Source organism: Sphaeramia orbicularis, chromosome 10 (assembly GCF_902148855.1).
Source record: "Sphaeramia orbicularis chromosome 10, fSphaOr1.1, whole genome shotgun sequence".
Lineage (NCBI taxonomy): Eukaryota > Metazoa > Chordata > Actinopteri > Kurtiformes > Apogonidae > Sphaeramia > Sphaeramia orbicularis.
Genome location: NC_043966.1, coordinates 19,290,203 through 19,313,792, shown reverse-complemented (window position 1 = coordinate 19,313,792; position 23,590 = coordinate 19,290,203). Strand labels below are relative to the sequence as shown.

Below are 23,590 nucleotides of genomic sequence, written 5' to 3'. Positions count from 1 at the left end.
CAACTCCAAATATTTGTCCTTGTTTTAGTGCAAAAAAGTCTAATTAAATCATAAAAATGTTGCATTTACAAATTGTCCTTTCACAAAAAAATATGAATAACCTGAAATTTCTTTTGAAAAATAAGTTTGAACAAAATTAAGTCTCAACTTATTATTCTGCATAAAAACATACATCACAGTGGATCTACTAATACACCAAGCATTTAGTAACAGGTAAAATATTGTTAGAATTGCTTCCCTTAAGACATTTCATGTTGTTTACCTTTGTTCAAGTTATTCACATTTTTTGGTGAAAGGATAGCTTGTATATTATGATTATATTTTGATGTCATTTCACTTTTTTTCACTAAAACAAAGAGAAAGATTGCAGTTATTATGGTTATTATGATTTGCTTGATATTAGGTTATTATGATAGTATTTTACTGGTCCAAACCACTTAAGATCATACTGGTCTGTATGTGGAACCTGAATTAAATCATTTTGACATCCTTTAATTTTTGGATTTCACAAATTCATCCAATGGAACAGATTAGACCCTTTGTTGGGCTGGTTTTGGCCCACAAGCCGTATGTTTGACACCCGTGGCATAAAGAAAGACAGTGCAAAAAGCAATACAATTATGAAAATGAAACTGTTATACCTGTCATAACTGATGTTAACTTTTGAATAAATAAACACGCTGACTTATAAAAGGGCAATATATACTTTACACATAAACAAAAAGTGCTGCTGTAACTTTTTCTTGCCAAATAGTGATCCTGACTCAATGTATGAAAGGTTCTTTATGACTTTTTTTTATTAAAAGTGTTTAGAATCTGATCCATCACCCCATTAGAAACCATTTCTAAATCCTTTATAAAGGTGCTCTTACAGTGAAGTGGCTCCACAAAGCCCACTGGTTGACTTTTGTGCCATTTGGACAGAAATGCGCGTGTGTCGTGAAAGAGGTTCGATGACGGCTCAGACAAAGAGGAAACCGGAGCGGCCGGGTCTGCGCAGCGGCTCACTACCTGTCGCTCATTCTTGCGCCAGACTTCACAGCAGGAATGCAACGCTGAGATCAGTCATTGTCAGTGTTCAATGAGCATGGCATGGTCACAGTGTTAAAAACAACTCGCCCCAGAAATAGAGGTTTAGGTTGCACCAACAGGTATGGCAAAGACTCCACAAAGGCCGTTCTGTTCTCCGCTTATCTGACTGTGAAATAGACTTGGCAATCAGCATCCTCTGAAACCCCCAAACTGTTCAGTCCAGTCATGTTCGCTGCTACATTCAAGGGCTCCCTAAAGTCTGTGGTGATGATATTACTCGATCTTTATCACCAAATACGACCTCCATCACCACTGTTTGTCAGATTCGACTGTTTTTAAAGACATATTTTATCGTTATCAGGTGTCTCGTTTCTACATCTGTCAGTTGAAACATATGACTCATATTTCACAGTTTGCTTATAAAAAGAAAGGACAAGCTGTGAACACGTTTTCACAGCATTTCCCAAATCTTTTGGATATGCATAGACTCTCGTATCTTTGTCAAACCATGGAAAAGTTTCCAGTTTCTTTTCCCATGATGGTAGGAGTTGTGATTATTTTAACTCTGAAGACTAATCTGTCTCCAGGGCTTCATCATGATTCAATCTGGCATCTTTTTAAGTTTCTGAACTTTGGAAAACTCAAGGAACGGTTCACTGTAAGTGCATGTAATTAACTTTTATAAGCAGTATATAAACAGGTGTAAAGGAGAGGTTAAGTACCACCTCATGTGGAATCAACAGATCATTTAAAGCTCCTTTCTGCTCTTTTATTTAAGCTGGTTCTTTAATTTTATCACCTGACGATTGACCGGACACAAAAACAGATGCTATTTAACATCCTATCATTTCTGGTCTAAATGCTTATATTAAAAAAAAAAAAAAAAAAAAATGCTAACATCATCGATTATCATGTTTTGACCTGTCAGTTCTACATCACATTGCACAACCTCTGATAAAAAGAAAGTACAAGCTGTGAACAAATTCTTGTGAATCTTTTGGATAACTTCAATCATGCATATGTCAAAACAAGTTCCAAGTGATGATAAGAAACCTGATTATTGGTCCAAACAGAAGACTAATCTGTCTTCTGGGTTTTCATCATTAAATTCATCATTAAATTTTGGCATCTTTTTGACTTTGTAACTTTGAGAAACTCATCCTCTCGTAATCATTAAAAGTCATTCTCTAAAAAACATAAAAAGGCACTATTAAATATGTAAACCCTACTAATTTAATAACATAGTTTCAACAGGTTATATTAACCCATAAAGACCCAGTGTTACTTTTGTGTCAGTCTCCAAATGAATTTTTCTCTCTATTTAACCTTTCTTAAGTGATTTAACACAATTTATTATAACATTACCCTCTATATTTTGCATTTTTCACTGTAAATCATGTATTTTCCTACATCTAATTTCCTATATTCAATTTAAACGGTCATGAAAACTCAGTTAATTCATTCACAATTTATATCAAAACAGAGAAAACTGAAGAAATAGTGACATTTCTCAACAAAATTAATCATTAACTTATCTTAAACCAAGTGTCTCCATCCACTGTCACTGATCCAACTCCATGGGTTTTACTGGCGAATCAATGTTGTAGAAGATGACTGTGTTTCCACGGTAACTACGGAGCCTCTGAATGTCCAAATGGATCATACCTGATGACTACAAAAAAATGACAAACTGTATTTTACACCGATTATTTCCATGTATTGATAGAATTAGTGAATCGACAGGTGTTAAACAGTTTTGATCAGAAGATGCTCTTGGTTGATGGTGGATGTTTGGGTCTTTAAGGGTTCAAACCTTTTTTTTTATGACCGTTACACTGTGGCCTTCACATGCAATGAAAGATGTGAAATACTGGGTGATGTTTTTTTTTCCAACAGTTTTATATTTTTCTGACTTTCTGTGGGATTTCTGATGTCTTTATACCCAAATTCCTAATGTGAACTTAATTTAAGCAACAGGCAAGATGATGCAAGGACTAAAATTCAGATTCTTGGCTCTAAGAACAGTCGTAACATTATATAAACATCTAATAACATCAGTAACACACTATAATTTGGTTAAAAGCAGATGTTACACTGCAAAAATCTAAATCTTGCCAAGTGTATTTTTCTCATTTCTAGTCAAAATATCTCATCACACTTAAAATAAGACATAATCACCTAAAGAGTAACTTTTCAGTGAGATAAGAACTTATTTTTCGACAGTCGATCTAGAAAATCGTATTTCAAGGAATCTTACCGAGATAATTTTCACTTGTTCCATTGGCAGATTTTTTTGCTTAATTTAAGATTTTTTTTTTTTTTGCTTAATTCAAGCAAAAAAATCTGTTCTTATATCTCACTCACAAGTTACTCTTTAGGCGATTATGTCTTATTTTAAGTGTGATGAGATATTTTGACTAGAAATGAGAAAAATACACTTGGAAAGATTTTGATTTTTGCAGTGTAGTGGATACTTTTGCATAATTACAGCTATAAAATGTCAGAGGTTTATGTTTGGAACATCATTAGAAATACTATACCAACACAAAACTCTCCTCCTGACAACGTAATGTCATTAAATCACCTTTGTTACTTTAATTCCACTCAACCTACATCTACAACAGGAACAGATTTGTGTCTGTTTGGGATCACAGACACAAACATCATCATCATAACAAATAACTCCATTCGTATAATTTGTTTGTCCTGTATGCGGTCTTGTGTTTTTCCCTGCCTCTTCCTGTTTAGGTTTCTCTTTGCGTCGTATGTGCTGTTTGTCGCCACACACAGTCACAAGAAATCTGCAAATACACAAAAGAATTAGCGAAGATGTTCATATTGTTCCTCCATGATTGTAAAGTTTATTTCAGTAGTCCTTCATGGCAGTAAAAGACGACACTTATAAGTTTGCAGTCCCAACATGCAGAACAATCATTGAACAAAATGACAGAAAAAGAAAACAAATAATTGGAAAGAAAAAGTTAAAGGTGCAATTTTTTTCTTTTTGTAAAGTGATCAACACTCGAGGGAGAATCAAAGTAGTACAGTTAACACTTCAGAGAACAGTTTGTGTTATCCATTCATGCAGCCCACGACTTTCACAGACAACAACGTGTTTTATGTTTTCTGGAAATAAAAGCAACAGTCCAAGCCTTTCCACAACGACAACATCCACATTCAGCGGTTTGGTAAATCTCGACAAGATGACAACCGATCAGTTAACACTAAAGACCAGCAGAGGAACGAAAGTCATAAACCATCACCAGAACTGAGAAACACAAAAAAGAGCTTTTCCTGTAAAGCAGAGGTACATTGCATGAAGAAAAAAGAGTTACCAACATGTACACTCAGAGAAATCATAAACCAGATAATACCAGATATCCACGACTGGAAAGGTACATCGAGTGCATTGTGCAACATCTCCTGTCGAAGCGAGCTGAGGCCAAAAACACTCCCACAGCGAGAGTGTGACCGAACAAACACACACAGTCGGACCACACACTGACACTCACACTTTCCCATAAGGGCCATGCATCAGCACACAGCAGTACACCATAGCTATATCTGGAGTCGTGCAGACGGACAACTGCAGCAAGCGTCACCACACACACACACACACACACACACACACACACACATACACTCACACACATACACACATCCATAAACACACACATGTAATAAAAGAAACACACCAGGAGACAGTGAGAGAGCTGCTCCCGGTCTCACATAGAGGACACAGACATGCAGTGCATACACAGAAGTTATCCACAGTAGAGGTGACACGCACACACACACGCACACGTCTGCACACACACATACACACAGCACATGCACATGCAGGCGATAAACCGACACACACTCACACATGGTCAGAAATCCGATCTCCCATAGGGAGAAGAAAGCAATCACACAGACATTAAGTAGTCAATTATAAATAAATCAAGCTGTAACAATATTAATATTAATAATAACAAGACATTTAAGAAAGCTCCTCATTCTATCTACTCTATCCTGCCAGTTTATCCGAGGAAAAAAAAACAAAAGTTACAGACAGTTCATTACAAAGCCAGTCAATGCAAAATTCATACATCTCCAATATAAAAATACAAATCCACAAAATAACTATAGAGACAAAGTAGTTTTGATACTGTCGTGGAGTTTCCTGGCTAATGTTTCTCTCTCCCTTAAGCTAATGGCACTTATGTTAGAAAGATAAAATCTCCATTTTAAGGGAAACGTTACCATCAAATAGAAGCCACTACCGTCAGCTTCATCAACACCGTCACAGAGCCTCCTGTTCAACTCTGCAGGAACTAATCTCAGCTTCTTCTTCTTTTTTTTTTTTCTTACTTTACATGTGCCATGAGGCGCTCTGTCGTTTTCACATTGTACAAGTGCAAAACTGTGGTGATTTCTTCAGTAGGTGTGTGTGGAGCACTGTCCTAAGCTAGCTGGCTAAACTATTCTTGGCTATGTTTTTCTTCTACGAGGGAAAAGTTTTTTACGTAGGCACCGTTGTGATTGTTGAGACAGGAGTGATGTGTGGAATGCAAGTATTTGTCAAGAGCTGTAATAAAAGTGGAAACAGGATTGCGTTGCAGGAGGCAACAGCTTAAAAACGAAAAAAAAAAAAAAAACTTAAAATAAAACCAGGCACATTATCTACATATATTAAAAAGGAAACTAAGAATAAAACATGAAGGAAATAAGGATGAAGGCATGAGTAAATGTAAGGCTTTACACAACAGACGCTTCTTTAAGTGCAAATTAAAATAAAAGTTTTACAAATGTCTGTGCTGAAGTGGTCCATTTAGTGCTGGAATACACCGAGGAGTGTGATCACATTTGGTTTAAGGTTTTTATCCGAATTCACTAGTATTTAGAAGATTGTATATACGACTGCTCTTTGGCAATCTGACACAAGTTTAGATCTTCTCCACTCATCATCCAGTGTTTTATCTTTAATAATATCAGTGTTTAGGAGGAGCTCATGTCAATTTACTATGATGATTTGAGACTTAGTGGCTCAGAGATTTAAACGGTCATTCCTTAAATCAGTGAAAAGGAGACTGACAAACTGAGCGAGAACAGTGAAGAACTTCAGACCACAGACTGCTAAGAAAGCACAGTGCTCATTATGTCTGCCGGACACACAACTACAGCTGATAGTGAACATGTTTTCAGTAGTTTTTGTTCCTTTTTGTTTTGTTTTGTTTTTCTTCCCCTTTTCTAAGATAAAACATGGTATCACTCTCCTCTGTTTGTTTCTTTATCATGTCCATTAATTCCCCTCAGGAACGAGGCACAGACTCGCTCCACGGTTTCTCCCGGGTTAAGCGTCAAATGTCACCATTGGAAACGGCTGATGCGGCTCTCGATTGGCCGGCTGGGACCGAGGAGGCCTGACTTCACCAGTCGTTGGTCCTCTGTTTGGTGGTGTCGTACGCTCTGATGACTTCAGACTGAGATACCACCCCGTTCTCATCTTGAGAGAAGGCGTAACCATCTGCAAAACGGAGCAAAGCATTTAAGACTGAGATTCACACAAGTTTTCTTTAATTTACAGCTCTGTAACAACATCAAAATAATGAGATGATAGTTTGATAATAAAGAGGTACTTATTATACCTAGTGCTTACTAACGGATGCTGGATTATAGTTATCACTCATAATAAACCACTATAATAATCATTGTCTATGGCCGCTGCCTGAAGATTCACCACTTCAGTTAATATATTTCACAATAAAAGCTCTAATCACACCCACAGAAACGGAACATAATCACTCAGAGCATTTCACTAAGAGGAAACTCAATAAAATAGACCACAGCTTAGAGATAATCACATGAGCTTTAGTGACATATATTCCATTTATACTGTCGCATTTCATTCTAATAGAAACATTAGACTCTATATAAACGTCTAATATCAATGTTGATTTTACAAAGAGGATACAACCAGTGAAAAGTGACAAAAGTGCAATTAGTGGAGAGGATTTATTTTTAGATAGTTGTTTTTATACTGCGTATGTTGGTTTTTACACTGCTTATATCTCATATTTTTTTTATTCTTGATAGTATCTTTTAATCTTACTTGTACTCTGACAGACCTCTGCACTGTAATACCTATGTACATGATTATGTGTACAAATGGCAAATAAACTTTATCTTTATCTTAAAATGAAACAAATTCCTCCAAATGTTGACATCACTGGAAATTTGATATAATTTAAGTAGAGAAATAAATAAATAGAGTTGTTTTTATTTTAACCCTCAGAGCTCCAAAGTTATTTTCTTGATTTCTACATGCTTCATTAAATTCTCCTTTTTCAGGTACTTGTAAATAACACAATGCTAAGTGTTTTATATCAAAATGTTCAGGACAATCTCTGCATTATGTTTAATGAGGCCCGTTTTTGAGTGGTAAGGGTTAATGCAGTGCTTCCCAACCTTTTTTGGCTCGCGAACCCAGTTTAAAATCACATATTTCTGGCGACCCCAGACATTCAAAGACAGTTTTTTGCTAAAATTAATTTGTTTTTGATCATGTAACAGTTTGCTATACTATGTTGCAAATAAACGTTAAATTGTTGATGATGTTTAGTCTATATATTGTATATTATTATGGATGAAGGCAGTAAAGCCAGGTGTAGATTACTGCACTAAGTGAGAATTTATTTTCCTTGGTCAGGATATGTACAGTCAGTCCAGCTTGGATTTACAAGGCTGACAATTAATGCTGAACAAACAAGAACTCAAAGTATGAATTATGAAAGAGCTGCAGCATCTGAAACCGACCACAATGAACATTTGAAAGATAAACAGAACCACAGTGCTTCAGTTTCAGCTTCACAGTTTGTCATGTCTTTTATGGATTAGGATTGTATCTCTCAACTCACCATATATTTTTTATTAGTAATTTTATTTTAATTTTTATCAATTACTAGAAATTTCAGGCAACCCCATGTGGGGTGCCGACCCTAAGGTTGAAAAACACTGGGTTAATGCATAAGTGATACATGTTGTTGGATAAATTTCAGTCTAATATTGCCTAGATAAACCCACCTATATTACATTAGGATGTAATAATTCCATCATTATTATCAAACTATTACCGTTATTACAGAGCTGTAACGTACAACCAAGCATTTAAAAATAACAAAACACACTAAAGCAACTGAATAAACATAAATGAAAAAAACTTAAGTGTAAAATAAATCATATATATATACATTTGATTTAAATAATAAGTAAAAAAGTTAAAAGAAAAACTAATGACAGCTGTGATAAACTTGTTGTTTCTCTGGAGTCTACAATTTATCGCCTAAAGGTTCCTACAGGTCTGTGCCCTGCATTAAGGGTCCACTCTGACCTTTGACCCCCTGACTCACCTTCAGGTGTCAAATGACTTGATCACTACCTGGAGGCCAGCGGGCAAGTTCAAAGGACCCCGCTGAGTGGAGTGCATTGTGGGGGAATAACAGTGCAACATTTCATCATTTCATCGTTACGTCGCTCTAGTGAGCTGAACTCAGGACACTCGAGGCACACGAGGGAAGGAGAGGAAGTCAACAACCAAAGAGAAAAACGACAGGAAGGACGAGAGGCGTCTAAACAGGGAGCTACAGGGGGGACGTAACGGGTGAGGTTTGGGTATTATAAGAATATGAAAAAAAAAGGTATCACACAATAACGATCTCATCCCCACCTATGAGACAAACAAAAAACAAACTGATCAGACAGAGGAAAGATGAGAACCAAGCAAAAGAACAGACAACAAACAAAACCATGCTCAGAGCGGAGGATCGCAGATGGACAGAACTGAAAACTACATAATGATTTCGTCCTGTTTTGAGAAAAGATTCACTAATAGAATGTTGATTTTCTTACGTTTGTTAAAAGGTTTGGAGCTGTCTTAACATAAATGATCAAAACTGGAAAATAAATAAAACAACAAAGCAACAATAAATAGAATATTGTAAAATAACGGTAGAAAATGGTGAGTTAAACAAAGAACATTTGACCACAGTGTAGAGTATAAACATGTATTATCTATTGATACTCATTATTTAGATTTTATGACTTGATATTTTACTTGTGATTAAGAAAAAAAAAAGATGGGAATAGTTTTTTTTAATGCTGATCTTGATTGTTGATACTCAAGAAAACATATATTTAAAATGAAAATCTTGGTTTTAAACTTTAAACACTAACAGTGAATGTTTAACTTAACTTTTTAACAATCTTTAACAAAAAAAAAAAAAAAAACAAGCAGCATTTTCCTCTAAGTCTGAAAATATATATAAATAAACAAAACAGTTGCTCAAAGTTTTATTATCTAAATAAAATAAACAACAACAGTAAAATCTTTACTGTTTGGAGCAGAAAATGCTGCTTTTTTCGATATTTATGCAGTCAGGGTTTTTCTTTTATATTTTCAGTTTTTCTACTCTTTTATATACATTATTTATACTTTTATGGCACTTAGTGATGATTGCACTTTCAATTTCATTGTGCCTGTACAATGACAACAAAGACATTCTATTCTATTCTATTCTATTCTATTCTATTCTATTCTATTCTATTCTATTCTATTCTATAAGAGTTAGATCCCATAATCGTTTAGGTTTCAGTAAAAAAGAGATTTGATGCTGCATTTCTATAATGTGTTAAGGCGATAACTCATCTACGTGTCCACATATGCGGATGGTTTGTTTGATGGATGTATAACCGGTTGCTATGGAAACGTAAGATTGTTTACAGACACAGTTGCATGTGAATTTCCTGTATCTGGTTAAAAACAGAGTATTTATGAAGAGAGGTGGGATGAGCAGAGGGTTTTTTGCCTCCCTGAGACGAATGTGAGCTACTCTGGAGGTTCTGAAGATACAGTGTGTGTCAGAGCAGGAAAAATGACGCTCACTACGTTTCCCAAAACAGCCTCACGATTTCAGAGCAGATAAATCTAACCTTGAGGGTTTTTTTGTCTTTGGGGGAATGTTTAACTCGAGCCATGAGGCGCGTTTATTAAGTTACAAAAGAGTGTGGAAAAAAGAGAGAGAGAAAAAAAAAGAGTGAAGGAAAGCGAGAGACGGTTAAGACGTTGAGTAACTTACGGAGCAGGTTCTGCTGCATGGAGTCAGAGCGGTACAAGCTGACCGTGCTCTTCTTGAAGACGTTCTTCAGGAGCTGAGCCCTCTCCGTCAAACTGCACACACACACATACACAGTCAGTGTGTTAGCTGCATGCTGAGCGCCACGGGAAGGTTTAATGAGCCATACATCAAGCCGAGTCCGAGAAGCTCCAGAGTCAATGGACCTGTCAGCTGCTCTACCTACTGCTACAAACACCATGAAGACAGACTAAACTCTACAGGAGCACAGAGGGAAGAGCAACATGTGTGTGAGAGGCAACAGCCCGTCGCAATGCCATGAAGAAGGAAAATCATTTTATTCACACAAAACAGTCCATTTCTTAGTGTTTTGTGAGTGTGAATGTGATAAAACACTAAAATGTAGATAAAAGAAGTCAATCTTGTCATTCAGTTAAGGATTTGGTGCTGATATTGTGCATGTATTTAAAAATTTTAAAGTGTTTTCCAGGGATTTTTTTACTTCAAGAGAATACATTTTTTTTTGGGGGGGGGGGGTCAGCATAACTTAACTTCCTCTTTCTCATATTGTTTTATTTAAGGGTAAAAACACAGTATTCGAAATCTCTCTGACGGGACATTTTTGAGACAATTTGACAGATAACTTTTACTAAATGACCCATATTTTTACTTTTAAATTCATTTTTGCTTTAGTTGGGCCATAAGGGATTATCCAAAACAAGGAGCTACTTTATATTGAAATAAAAGTTGGGATGTCAATCAATTAAAGTTCGCTCTCTGATGGGACATTACTGTGTTTTGACCCTTAAGCTAATGTCGGGCTGAATTGGTTGGATCTTCATGTGAAAGCATACTTTAAACAATTCATTAGACTTTTTCATTATATTCAAACACCCTTGAAACTTTACAATATCATGAATCTTTATTGATTTATCTTGTCTCTTAGCTGTCTTACTCTCTCTTTTTAATCAATGTGCTGTAATATATTGTTTTTTTAGGGTGCCTATTGTCATCAGGCCGGGGACTACAGCAGGATACTAGCCATGTTGGCTAAAGCCGCCCCTTTTTACTGTTATTGATACAGCTAATTAATTGGGATTGTCCACGATACTATAAACTAATAAACTAAATTAAACTAAATATTTGTGGAAACATCTTTTTGTTGTTGTTTATTGTTAACAAGAAAAAATAACAAAATTAAATTCTGGACAGTTATAGTTTCGTTATCTTGCTGAAACATCCAGTTTTGATGGAACAGAGCATGTGCAGAAGGGAACATGTGAGTTTGGAGAATAGTGGAGAGAGTGATTATTAATGTAATATGTCACAAATTCATGAGGTGTCCAATAACTTTTTTCCACCATTGTAAGTTCAGGAATCGATTTTAATATTGTACCTATTAAATCAGAAAAACAATGTAAATGTAAACATGGATGCTTTAATATTTGTCTTTTGAAGGTGATTTGTACGTTGTATTACTGAACAATGTTATTCCCAGATGCAGCTTTGCCTCGTATCCTTCAGGCCTTAATCAAGACTGTTTTAAGCTTTTGTTTTAACTGTCGCTTATTCCAATTTTAATTACCTTCTTTATCTTTTCTGCACTTTCCTTTTGTTTAATGATTTATTCTCTATTGATTGTTGATTGTTATTCTTCTATATGATTTTAATATAATTTCAATTGCCTTGTGTATGAATGGTGCTATATAAATACATTTGCTTGCCCAGTGTGAGTGTAAAGTGACAAAGTATGATGCTCAGAAGGCTTTTATCAGCTCCTCTAGGATGTAATGATCAGAAAAATTAATGCAAGTTCAACTGATTTTCATAAATTCTGTATAAACTTGCAAATTTGCCCAACTTGTCTGCAAATTTGACCAATCAGTACAGTATCCCATGAGTAACCAATCATGCCTAAAATACCCCTATGTGTTGAGCTGTAGATGTATGTTATCATACTCCCTTCCTCTGGTTGTGAGGATGCAGATATGTATCATATGCACCAACATAAAATACCACTAAAGACCCTACAATGCACCAGAAGTGAAGAGTTGTGCTCCGTGTGTAACATGTTGCCTTCCGTCTTTATTAAATTATGTTAAAAAATTGCAACTACTTTTGCAATTTTCACTTGCTTCCACGATTTCATTTCCTTCACTGCAAAAAACCCTAAAGAAATCTTTTATAAAAGCTCCCATGAAATCATTTTAGGCTGTGATAATCCACCCCCCCACCAAAAAAAACTAAAAAATCCTGGAGGGATGGATTCCTATACAGCTCTCAACATGTTCACATCAGTCCTTATGTATATTTATGCTCTTCAGACTTGTTTGTGTGTTTGTGCGCGTACATAAACTCATGTATTTATCTGCGGACGTATCCCTGTGTGTTTGTTTCTTGATGTGTGTGCCAGCCGCCGGCCTGTATGCAGCCTGCTGGGTCTGGGACAGTGGCCAGGTGGGGGGATAACTTTCAGCCAGCAGGAGATCTCACACTGATCGGCTCCACGCTAATGCCTGCTGCAGGCCTCAGGGACCCCGAGAGCCCGCAGGACGGGTTCAACTAATACGTTTTCATAATATATGGCTTTAATATAGGGGGACTGTTGCTCTGAAATGAGACATTCTGTTTCTGAAAAAAAAAAGGACACCTAGTTTTGACATGATTACTGACATTACAGTCAAACTCCAGCAATTTAGCAGCAATTCGAAGATTTCTTCTTTCCACATAGTAATAGTTTTTGGCAGGGGAACATGTGCATTTGTGGGCTTTTGGGGCTATACATGATTCTTCCTCCAAGTTTTGTAAGAGATTTTAGGGGAAGAAAGTATTTTTATCTCACATACCAGAGGAATAATGGTTTGATAGGTGATACGATGATTTATCCCATACGGCAGTAATGGCTTTGTCTGTTTACAACATTAGGACATTGAAACCAATGCGTAAATAAATCCGCAGTAGAGTAAACTTACAGTCTTATATCCCATAGAAAATAACATTTAGACACAAACCTTGTCCAATAACCTGTCTACTGGGTGTGAAGGTGGCCACTGGGGAAACCTAAGATTCTACTTATTATAATAGCACTGGCCTTTATATCAGCCAAGCAGTTTATTATAATGAAGTGGAAAACACTGTAAACCAAACTGTTTTAGTGTGGGGAGTTGATATAAGGACTTCAACGAGCTGCTTTACTTCTTAAAGATAATGACAGGCATTTTCTTGTCTTGAGAAAATCCTCACAGATTATGTGACTGTTGCCAAAATCTGCCCGTGTGCATTTATTAATTCATTGTCAGTTTTTTCCTCGTCTTTCTTCCTCTGTGTCACTGTCTGTCAATTCTAATTACAGACATATAGATAACAATATTCAATTCTAAGGGGAAAAACCCCAAATTTGTAAATGTACCCTTTTTTTTAACACTGAAACCTACTTAAAATAAATAAGAAATCACAGAACAAAGACGGGCGAGGGCATGTAAAGTGAAACAGTACCTTTTCCCGTGCACCACAGCTCCAGGGTCTTTGGATAAAGCTTCCAGCTCCTGCACCTCATCCACCAGAGTCTTGAAACACACCTTCTTCACCCTTTAAATTAAACAAGATCAGAACCATTGGAACCGACAGCCATCAGCATATGCTTCAGCTTCATGCAGCTCTGACATTATAACATACCCTACTCAATCTAACCTCCTCAGAACAGGAAATAAAACTTTTCGCTTTGCAATTTGCTGCTGTGAGCTGATGTTTGCCAGATCAATGGCAGAAACAAACATTTTCCCATGAAGTATTCACAGAACGGGAACGCTAGTGTTCCTTGGATCTCCCTGCAAACTCTGTGAGGTATTTCTTTCAGGAGATAGGAGAGATTCTGGAGGAATTTCCTGTATCGGATGTGTATTGGAGTGATGATGAGTGAGCAGAGCGGGGAGAAGACTCACACTTTGTAGGCCACGTCAAAGACCAGGGAGGTGACTGGGATGAAGAACAGGCCCATCCAGAAGACTCCCGAACTGAACATCATGCTAGCCTGACACACACAAACACACACAGACACACACATATATACGCTTACTTTCAGGTCACTCTAGACAACACAGAGTTCAACAACTGATCAGATAAAAGAAGAGCCCTTTAAAGAAGAAACACCTGATAAAGAAGAGCCGCTATCATCTTCTGTAGAACCACAGAATAGGAAACATACATGACAAAAGCAGGTCAAAACAAACAGTTATATTGTGGAAATAGAGAGAAGACGGATCCAAATAACCTGCTCAAAGTGGGTTAAGCCACCATGACTAAGTGATACCATGTTTTTCTATGGATCCCTCCACCTCTCCGCCCTTCGGGGCAGAGGAAGTACCTGTGAAGTATTTAGACAGCAGTATCTCCTTCACAGGAAAACAGCTCAAATGTGTGCTGTGTTGAGAGCTACCGTCAATGCTTCACAGCAGACGGAGGACAATGATCTGAGGTGCCTTTAATTGAATGCACAATACAAAGGACGCTTAACGTTAGTGGGTTTTCACCTTCCTGAACTTTAAGCTTCCGTAATGTGTGCAAAATGCTGTAGCTTTAAAAAAAAAAAAAAAAAAAAAGCGGCAAAACCAGTCACTAGAAGAGGCCGTCAAAAATGTGAAAGTTCATATCGCATTGAACGTGAAAAGTTGAGTTTTTACATTTTTTCTTTATATTTTACATCACAGAAAGAAAACCAAACACTTGTATGTGAAACCCCTGATTGTTAAGGTTAGTATGGTCTTGTTGTAAAGCAAATTAATTTAAAGATATGAAACCAGAATTGTCTGTAACATAATAAAGACATATTCAGCATGAAAAAATCCTGAAACCATAAAATGATTTCACACCTCTGTGACCAGTGTGTAGGATAGATGTTTGATGTCAAAGGTCATCCTCCACCCAGGACTAATAGTCAGTAATTATGGGACTGTAAAAGGAAGGATTACTAAGTACTTGCTCCATTAATACATCAGCAAACTATTGGGTAGTTATCACTGCTAAAAGCTGACATACTTGGAAAAAGTCAACATACAGTGTAGATTTGACCAGTTTACAATTTAATAACAATAAAAAAAATTTAATTAGAAACACCTCCTCTATTATGATCAATTCAAGATACAATCATACTTATCTAAAGTTAATGGTTTCTTAGAATTTCTACTGTATTTCATCTGTGACTAGTAACTATCCACCAATATACCATATTTACCCTATATTTCCTTAGAAAATAATTAGTAACTTGCGGCCTATAAAAGTAAAGATTACGTAACAGTCTTAATAAACAAGGGTTTGTAAAAATATTGTAGTCTGTAAAATATCATTGATGTCAGCCAAGTTGAACAAAAGTTCACTGACACAAAACTCCTCTGATTTCTAAACAATGAACTCGTGTTTTATTTTTATCACAATAATGTTCACTGAGTTCATGAGTGGAAATAAATCTACATTAGAGACAGCAGTGATCCTCAGTGACTCATTTATCAGGCCTGAAGAAAAACACATTTGGATTTAACCCAATTCTGATCTAAATCAGACGACTCAATAAACGGTTTCTTCTCCGCTCTAAGTCGAATGTAGGAAAAACAGTTTATTAGTAGCAGACGTCATCCGTAGTGACTTCAATTAAAATCACAAAGTGCTGGTTGAAGATGGCGAACGGTCTGAGTGGAGGCGAAACCTTTCAGCGTTTTGTGTGAGTACGATGTTTGCTTTGGCTCGGTGCATTGAAACTATCTGTCATTACATGTCAAAGTGCAAAAGTTGCGCTGCGTGCATTGTAATGTGCCACTTGTTTAAACTGCCGGGGCCCCTCAACAGCGTCCTTCCTGTAATGTGACACAGGCCGGACCCTGCGCCTTAGGATGCAAACACACACAGATCAGTGTCAAAACTATCAAAGCGCCCAGGTTTGCTCAAATTAGCTAATCTGTTCACCATTACCTGCAAATTGACTTTGATGTCTGACAAAACATTGGTGGAAAAGGAAATCCCAAATGACAGGAAATCAAAATGGCTTTTTCCTACAGTTTGAGATGGTACGTGGATGAATAGAGCTTTTCTGTGTTGCCAGAGGCTGAAAGTGTATGAGATGAGGGAAAATTACACCGAAGCACGGGATATTTTCACGACAATTTTGAAATTACGCAGCCCTGGTGGAAACATTTACTGTTTTTTGGTCATACGTCAGTTTAATTATTTTCATTTTCATCCAGTGTATCGTGCATTTTAATGGGGGTGTTTAAGCTGTCGTGGGAGTCTTTTAAAAATAAACCAGGGTTGTGTACTCAGCATATTAAATCAAAGTCACAGGAGCTCCAACAACAAACCAGTTTAGTCTTTCATAAGTTGGGTTAATAAACAATATTTATATAGATCTGTACATGAATCACAGCCACAGCTTATGTACAGTATGTACCAAAGTAATACTTAGACAAATCCCAGGTGTGTTAGAAACTGAAATAACACTGGTAATAATAGTTAGACCCTTCATATACAAAGACATAAAGCTTAACAGTGAAAAACCTTAGAGACTGTAACAAAAAAAGGAAAATCTACTTTCATTTTGTCTTCATTACAACTGAAACAGCTAATCAATTCATTGACTAGTTGACAAAGACATTCATTACTGCACTTAAGTAGACTTTTCAGGAATGTGTATTTTGCTTTTACTTTTCTTTAACTCCTTGAATTTATCTTGAATATTTGCAGTTTGTAATACTTATACTTTCAAAACAAATTCATTACTTTAGATTAAATCTACAGTTGTGGAAAAAATTATCAGACCACCCTTGTTTTCTTCAATTTCTTATTCATTTTAATGCTTGGTACAACTAAAGGTACATTTGTTTGGACAAATATAAAGATAACAACAAAAATAGCTCATAATAGTTTAATTTCAGAGCTGATATCTAGCCATTTTCCAGGGTTTTCTTGATAATAACTAAAATCACTTAAGTTCTTACATCAATACTAATAAAAACAGTGCTTTTAGACATTCCATGTTTTCTTTTCTGTCTGTTTTAGTCACATGATACACACAGGAGTTAGTACTTGATTGCATAACCATTGTTTTTTAATGACTTTTGATGCTCTAATAATTTTTTCCGTGACTGTTTGAGGGAATTGTTGATTGCTTTTACTGCACATTACTGTACCTTTTCTTTGTCAAGTCTGATTTCAGCCTAAATGAACAATAAAAATTAAAAAGACAATCCTTTGGAATTGATGCATATGATTAATGCAACCAGACGAAAACAACGCTGACTTCCAAGGAACAGAGACTGGACCTGGAGACTGGAGAAAAAGCATCATGTTTCAAGTTCTGCTGCTGATACTGAAAGGTGGTTCAGACTTTGTAGTTAAGTTAATGTTTATTATTATACTACTTTTTAAATCATACCTGCATTAGGTTAATTTAATATTTGCACTTTTTCGTCATGAAGTTCAATATCTTTGTACAGAAACACCTGACATAAATATCCTTCAAGAGGTTACCATTAACTTATACTTTTAATAAATGTCAAAGCCTGTACTTTTACTTGAACAAAGACGTTGACTGAGTACTGTTACTTTCTTTACACATGTATCTGTAAAGAATGAGACCTCTGCTGGTCCATCAGAGAACATGAATCCCCACTAGTAGGTCCAGTCTTCATTATAAACCTTAAATCTGACATTTAACATCCGAAAATCCAAACATAGCTCAATCAACAAATGTTTGTTTTCAGGCGTCTGGACAGACTTGGTTACTACGAGCGGAGCCAGTAGTGTTAGTGGATGCTGGTGATGTCTCATACCAGGGGGCCCCTGGGAGCTGGCCGGGGTGAGAGAGGTCCGGGAACAGGCCAGTGTTTTTAGGACAAACTAATAAACTTGTCTGGCCGGTCAGACAGTAGTGTCCGCTAGTGTGGAGTGGTGTGTTTTGACAGGCCACTGACCCCCACTATGGAGACAAGCACACACAGAAGGACCAGACACAGGCAATCACATGTGCACATGTGAGCCAATGCAAAAGACAACTGGGCATGTGCACGGCCGGGACATGTAGGTTACTTAGCGATTCTTCAAATCAAAAAGAGCAAAGTTGGAAGACGTTTTATGTTCCTATGCTTCTATCACTTTACTTACTATTACTGACACTACTTTAGTAAAAGTATTATCAGTAAAATCAGCAAAAAAGTATGAAATGGAAAATCGTCGGCACTAAAATCAGGGTTCCTACAAGTTAAATTAAAGACTTTTTAAGACCTTTTTAAGTCTACTTTCAAAGCCATACTGGCAAAAATTTGTGACTCCTAGAGTTTAGGAAAATGCATTTATTTACTCCAAGGCCTCGATTCCCACCATTCCAAGTCTTTTCTCACCAGAGGCTGCAAAGTTAGCGATAACTGGTTCCTAATTTCAATATAAATTGTCGGGTTGGGACTGAGTAGACTAACGTTACTGTCTTTGCAGCTTGGACATTTCCCAAACACATTTAAACACAACACAGCGAACAAGTTTGTGGCAACATAACTTAAGACTTACCATATCAAATTTAAAAACTCTTAAAGACTTTTTTAAAGTATTAAATGCAGATTTGTAAATTCAAGACTCTTAAGACTTTTTAAGACCCAGCAGGTACCCTGTAAAAATGGTTTCTGTCCATGGTTTACTATTATATGTGATGTTTTTTGGTTAATCTTAATGCTGCATTACTGTGTATGTTCCATTTTACTGCTGTAGGCATTTATTCATTATTCATTTTAACTACTTCATATATTACTGCCCTTCCCCGACCCAAAATGGGTCACAGAGCTGTTTTTATTGGATCACACATTGTCAGACACACACGTAATGATAATGACATGTGAGGTCAACTTCCTAATTAAGACGACTTTTTAAAGCGAGGTTACAAATGTTGACATCGGCAAAGTAATATGAAAGATGAAAACAATGCAAAGACAAAGTTATGGAAAAGACATGGAAAGAAATTAATATAAAGGATATAATACGATGAAACTGACATAAAGAGAGACAGAAATAACACTTTGGCAGCAGAAAAGTCTGCCAGTCACGTTTTTGTGTGTGATAGCATTTGAATAGTTGGTTTAGTTTGTCTGTTAATGTCCACCTCCAGACCATCGGTAACATTAGTGGTTCAAAATAATAGTTGACTTAATTTTTTAATATGTGTCTGACATTCCAACATTTATTCAACATTGTTTAGATGGAAGAGTCAGTAAAACTGTATACTTTAAGACAATTCATTCAGTAATTTTGGACATTTGGATCCTGTGTAGACATAACCTTTATCTCTTATGTCTAGGGCAGAAAAACCAGTGACCTACATCTAAAAAAAAAGAAAAAAAAAAAGAAAAAAGTAAAACAGGTTATCTATTTCCCAGCAAATCCAAGGAGATTTTTCAAGAGTTTATTCAGATTAAGAGCGAGGAGAGCCCACGTAGGAACACTTCATCCTCCATTTATCACAAACATTCAAAATAAACACATATGTGGTTTGCAGTAGAAAGGAAGGGGATAAAAACTGTAATCTAAAAAGTAACTAAAGCTGTGAGACAAATTTAGTGCAATAAAAAGCAATATCTGCTTCAGTGATGCTGTTGTAGAATAAAGTATGAAGTTGGATAAAATAAAAAAATGCAGAGATAGCTCAAACAGAAGTGAGGGTTGAACATTTACTGAGTCATTTCTCTTGGTATACATCAAATCTTGGACAAATCTGACAGCAGATGCTCTCATGACACTAAACTGCAACAGCTCCAGTGAAGCAGCTCTGTGTCCAATGGACCAGATTGTGGTAAAATATTGGGCAGCTTATCATTGTCTGGTGTTCGGGCGAAAGATTATTCATGTCCAGTGAAGCTACCCCAGTTGAGTAAAACACATCAAAGATACAAGTGTATTCAAAGATATAAATCTTGAAATGTTGGAAGAAAATAAAATAAAAAAAAAATACTTATGAAAATATGGTTTGCAGACGTGAAGGCAGAGGGTTTGTGCTTCCTATTTCAGAAGGAATTGATTAGAGAATCTGGTGTGTAGATGATTTTGACTTGAGAAGGCCACAGATAGTGTTATGCTAATGTCAGATTAATGATATATGAGAGCCAAGAGAATCAACTATTTAACTAACTACCCAACAGGACTGAAGGAGAGTCTGTATTCAGCAAACAGACTGACAAAAGCAAACCTCATAATACGCAACCAGCTGTACAACATCCCATAGATGCTAATATTTAGATTCCAGCTGCTTCAGTGCACAGGGCTCCTTTGTGCAACATTTTTTATTAGGTAGACTGAGAGGGGACGGGTTAGACTAAATCCTGTCTCAGGTAGTACTTTGGTCTGCATCTATCCATGCTGTTTTTCCAATTGACTGAATTCATTAGCTTAGCCAGACAACGCAGCACACGGTGGCTTCAAGGCCAGTCGGGAAATTGACGGTGAAACTATACATTTGGCTCAAATGTGGATCGAATCAAAAGCCTCTGATCTGAAGCGTCCGAAAGTCTTTACATTTAAGGCTCGCTGAGGATGAATGCCAGCGACGCATTGTAGATGGACTGAACAACAGATGATGACAGAGAGGAGAAGGGAAAGTGGAGAAGAATTAGAGAGAAAGCAGAGATGGGAAAAGGGGTCGGACAAATCCACAAATTCTCAAAGTGTCACAGTTAAATCGACCAAGAACTGCCCCAAAGAGGTTAAAATGGAAAGCAAACAAAGGTCTTCTCAGTTGGGGTTATCTGCTTTATGCTATGCTGTGCCACCTAACAAATATGGTAAGACTTCCAGTAAGAAAACAGAGAAAAAAAACTTTACATAAACACTTAAAACCTCAGCAGTCTCGAACGCACATATGATTTACAGTGTGTCTGTAGCCTTTTAAAACCTACACTAGACTGTACATAGTGGTCAGTTACCATGTTTGGTGGGTATCAATCTTTAGCACAGGGAGGACAAACAGATCTGAGCTTAAGAGTTTAACAAAACCTCTCACATGGTGCTATGAGGGGACCTGAAGAAGGACCATAAGGATTAAATAATACCAGAGGAGGACTAAGTCAACAGCAGTGATGAACCTGGGTTAACGATACAACACTGGATCTGTCAAAGGCTTAAAAATACGGAAATACTCAACATACGACACAACAAATATTTGCAGCTTATTTTAGTCTAAACCAGAAGAATCAGAGCTGCAAATCCTACAAAAACATAAGAAATGTTAGAACATGCAAGAAAAAAAGGGGCAATTATCAGTGTTCAAATATCTCGGGCAGTTTTTTTTTCTTCCATCTGCCAAATGCAGAATGAATATTAGATGACACACCATCCAAGTTATAAACAACTTTTATTTCAAGGATTGTGTTGATAAAAATATTGGAAGCATCTTTTTATTAACCCAGTTTGAAATATTTGGGAATTTAACTCTCGAAGCATCCAAAACTCCTCACCTGTTTTAACTTAACTGAAAAAAGACAAAGTTCACTCAAGCAAGTTTTGGATTATTTGGTTTGTTGGTTGCATTAAATACTAAAATGAGTTGACAACATAAATGTCTGGAGGGTAAAAACCAGCATGGAATAATGGTGCATTTTTGAGAAGAATAAACAGAAACAGACAAAATATGTACAGTGATGCTTAATGGAAGAGAAGACTAAAGCTATGCGGTATCTGAAATCCACTTTCAGTCTTTGTGACCATAATTGCGGAACTGTCAATAATTTCGAAAATTCGATATCTGTTAGATTCATTCTATCATTTAATACCGTAAACATGTTTCCCTCAAACTCACTGATTAAATTGACGAGAGTAAAACCAGTGAAATGAGTTGGAATATGCAACTATCTCAGTCCTCGAAATTTCCCTCACAATGGTATCAAGTCTCATCAATATTTCATTTTTATTTATAATTAAAGATTTCTTCTTTCACTCACTTGGAAATGAAAAATGCACTGTGCATGAAATGAACAAAATGCGTTTTCTCTCTAATTTATGACTTCTGATGAACTGTTTCATAGCTCACCAAAAGTTAAACTAAATAAATCTGCACTCAAATGCAAAAACAGTCTTTCAAAATGCCTGAGTGTTAAGACTAATAATAATTCAATGTGATTTTCCGAAAAAAAGTTTTCATTCCAACTTCTTATCTCATCAATATCTCATGCACTGGCACGATACATAATGCACTCCAGGCATGATTTAAAAAAACTTCTTGGCAAAACGTTTCTGTTCTACGAAAATGTCTCTTATCTTCTTAAACTGCAGAGGTATTTGATGCGTACTTGCCGAGTGTAAAACCCATGTGCTGATGACGAGTACTTGAGTGTGAGTGAGAGTGACTGTTCCTCAGCTGCACTTCGAAATTGGAAAATCGCAGCAAAGGTGTGTGTGAAAAGCGAGGAGAGGGATAAAGTGTACCAGAGACAGCTGTGTTGATATCAGAGGCAATCAGCAGACAGCAGGTCAGTGTGTCTGTGCCTTGGAGAGACGTCTCAGGTGTAGCTAAAAGGCTTGTGTGGCAGATTACACTATTTGAACAGAATAATCTGATGTTTTCTTTTGATATCAGCCTTTTTGCGAGGTGAAAGCTGGATGAGATATGCAGGTGGGGATCAAGTCAGACTGGGAGTCCCTGTAAAAGGCATTCTGGCCGTTTTGGAGCTGGATCTTGCACCTGTCTTGTCAATCGTCCAAAGAATATTTCTCCTGACAGTGATGAATGCGTTTACATGAAGCCAAGCGCAGCTTAGCGTCTCTTGTTAAAGGCCCTGAGCTCAGTAGTGAGTGAGAGCAGAAACAGGAGGAGAGAGGGAATTCTGGTGTCTGTTGTGTTGTCGGCCCTCGGGCATTTTTCAACAGGCAGCGAGGGGGAGATGAATTAAAAGGGAACAAAGAGAAAAAAGCTGATGCAACAAGTAAAAGAGAGGGGGAGTAAAGAAAATAGATTGAAGGACAGACAGCACAGAAATAGTTGAAGATTCAAGTGCACATCAGGGAGGCCACGGTCAAATATGCGGGGCTTCATCAGGGTTGAGAATAATCCTGCTCTTCAGAGGCTACGAGGTTTTGGAAGTGGAGATTGTGTCTCTGATGCCTTCTCGAGTTTCTCAGAGATGTGTCCCTGTTTGATGATGTACTGGCATCCCCGCGCTGGGACAGGGGCATAGGGTTACCAACTACCCACAGGACACCATTACTGTCTTCAGTCAAGTGCTGCAGGGCATGGATGAAAGCAGCATGCTTCATGGACAGAGGATAGGATGAAGGTAATGTACCCACTGCTGTGTGTGTGTTTGTGTTTGGGTGTGTACGTGCGTGTGTGTGTTGCCGAATGAATGCATTTCTGGACTTGTGTTGAGAGACAAAGAAAAGTTTAAAACGTTACGAGTGAGATAAAAACTACTGTATATGAGGACGTA

The 23,590-nt window shown here is 36.9% G+C and overlaps 1 protein-coding gene across 11 annotated transcripts in view; it reads right to left on the bottom strand.

The window, feature by feature from the left end:
• Positions 1–3,870: 3,870 nt before the first annotated feature.
• atp8a1 (ATPase phospholipid transporting 8A1) overlaps positions 3,871–23,590 on the bottom strand; it is a 119,809-nt gene continuing 100,089 nt past the window's right edge. For 8 of the 11 annotated variants that reach the window (XM_030146162.1, XM_030146161.1, XM_030146164.1 and 5 more), the window contains 4 exons: positions 14,087–14,175; positions 13,641–13,733; positions 10,149–10,240; positions 3,871–6,541 (listed from right to left, as the gene is read on the bottom strand). In XM_030146162.1, the coding sequence (XP_030002022.1) occupies positions 6,444–6,541; positions 10,149–10,240; positions 13,641–13,733; positions 14,087–14,175 (372 nt within the window). In that variant the 3' untranslated portion in view covers positions 3,871–6,443. Of the gene's footprint in view, positions 6,542–8,330; positions 8,741–10,142; positions 10,241–10,314; positions 10,403–13,640; positions 13,734–14,086; positions 14,176–23,590 lie in introns of those variants that run through there. The other 3 variants (XR_003936510.1, XM_030146165.1, XR_003936512.1) reach the window with 3 other exon arrangements.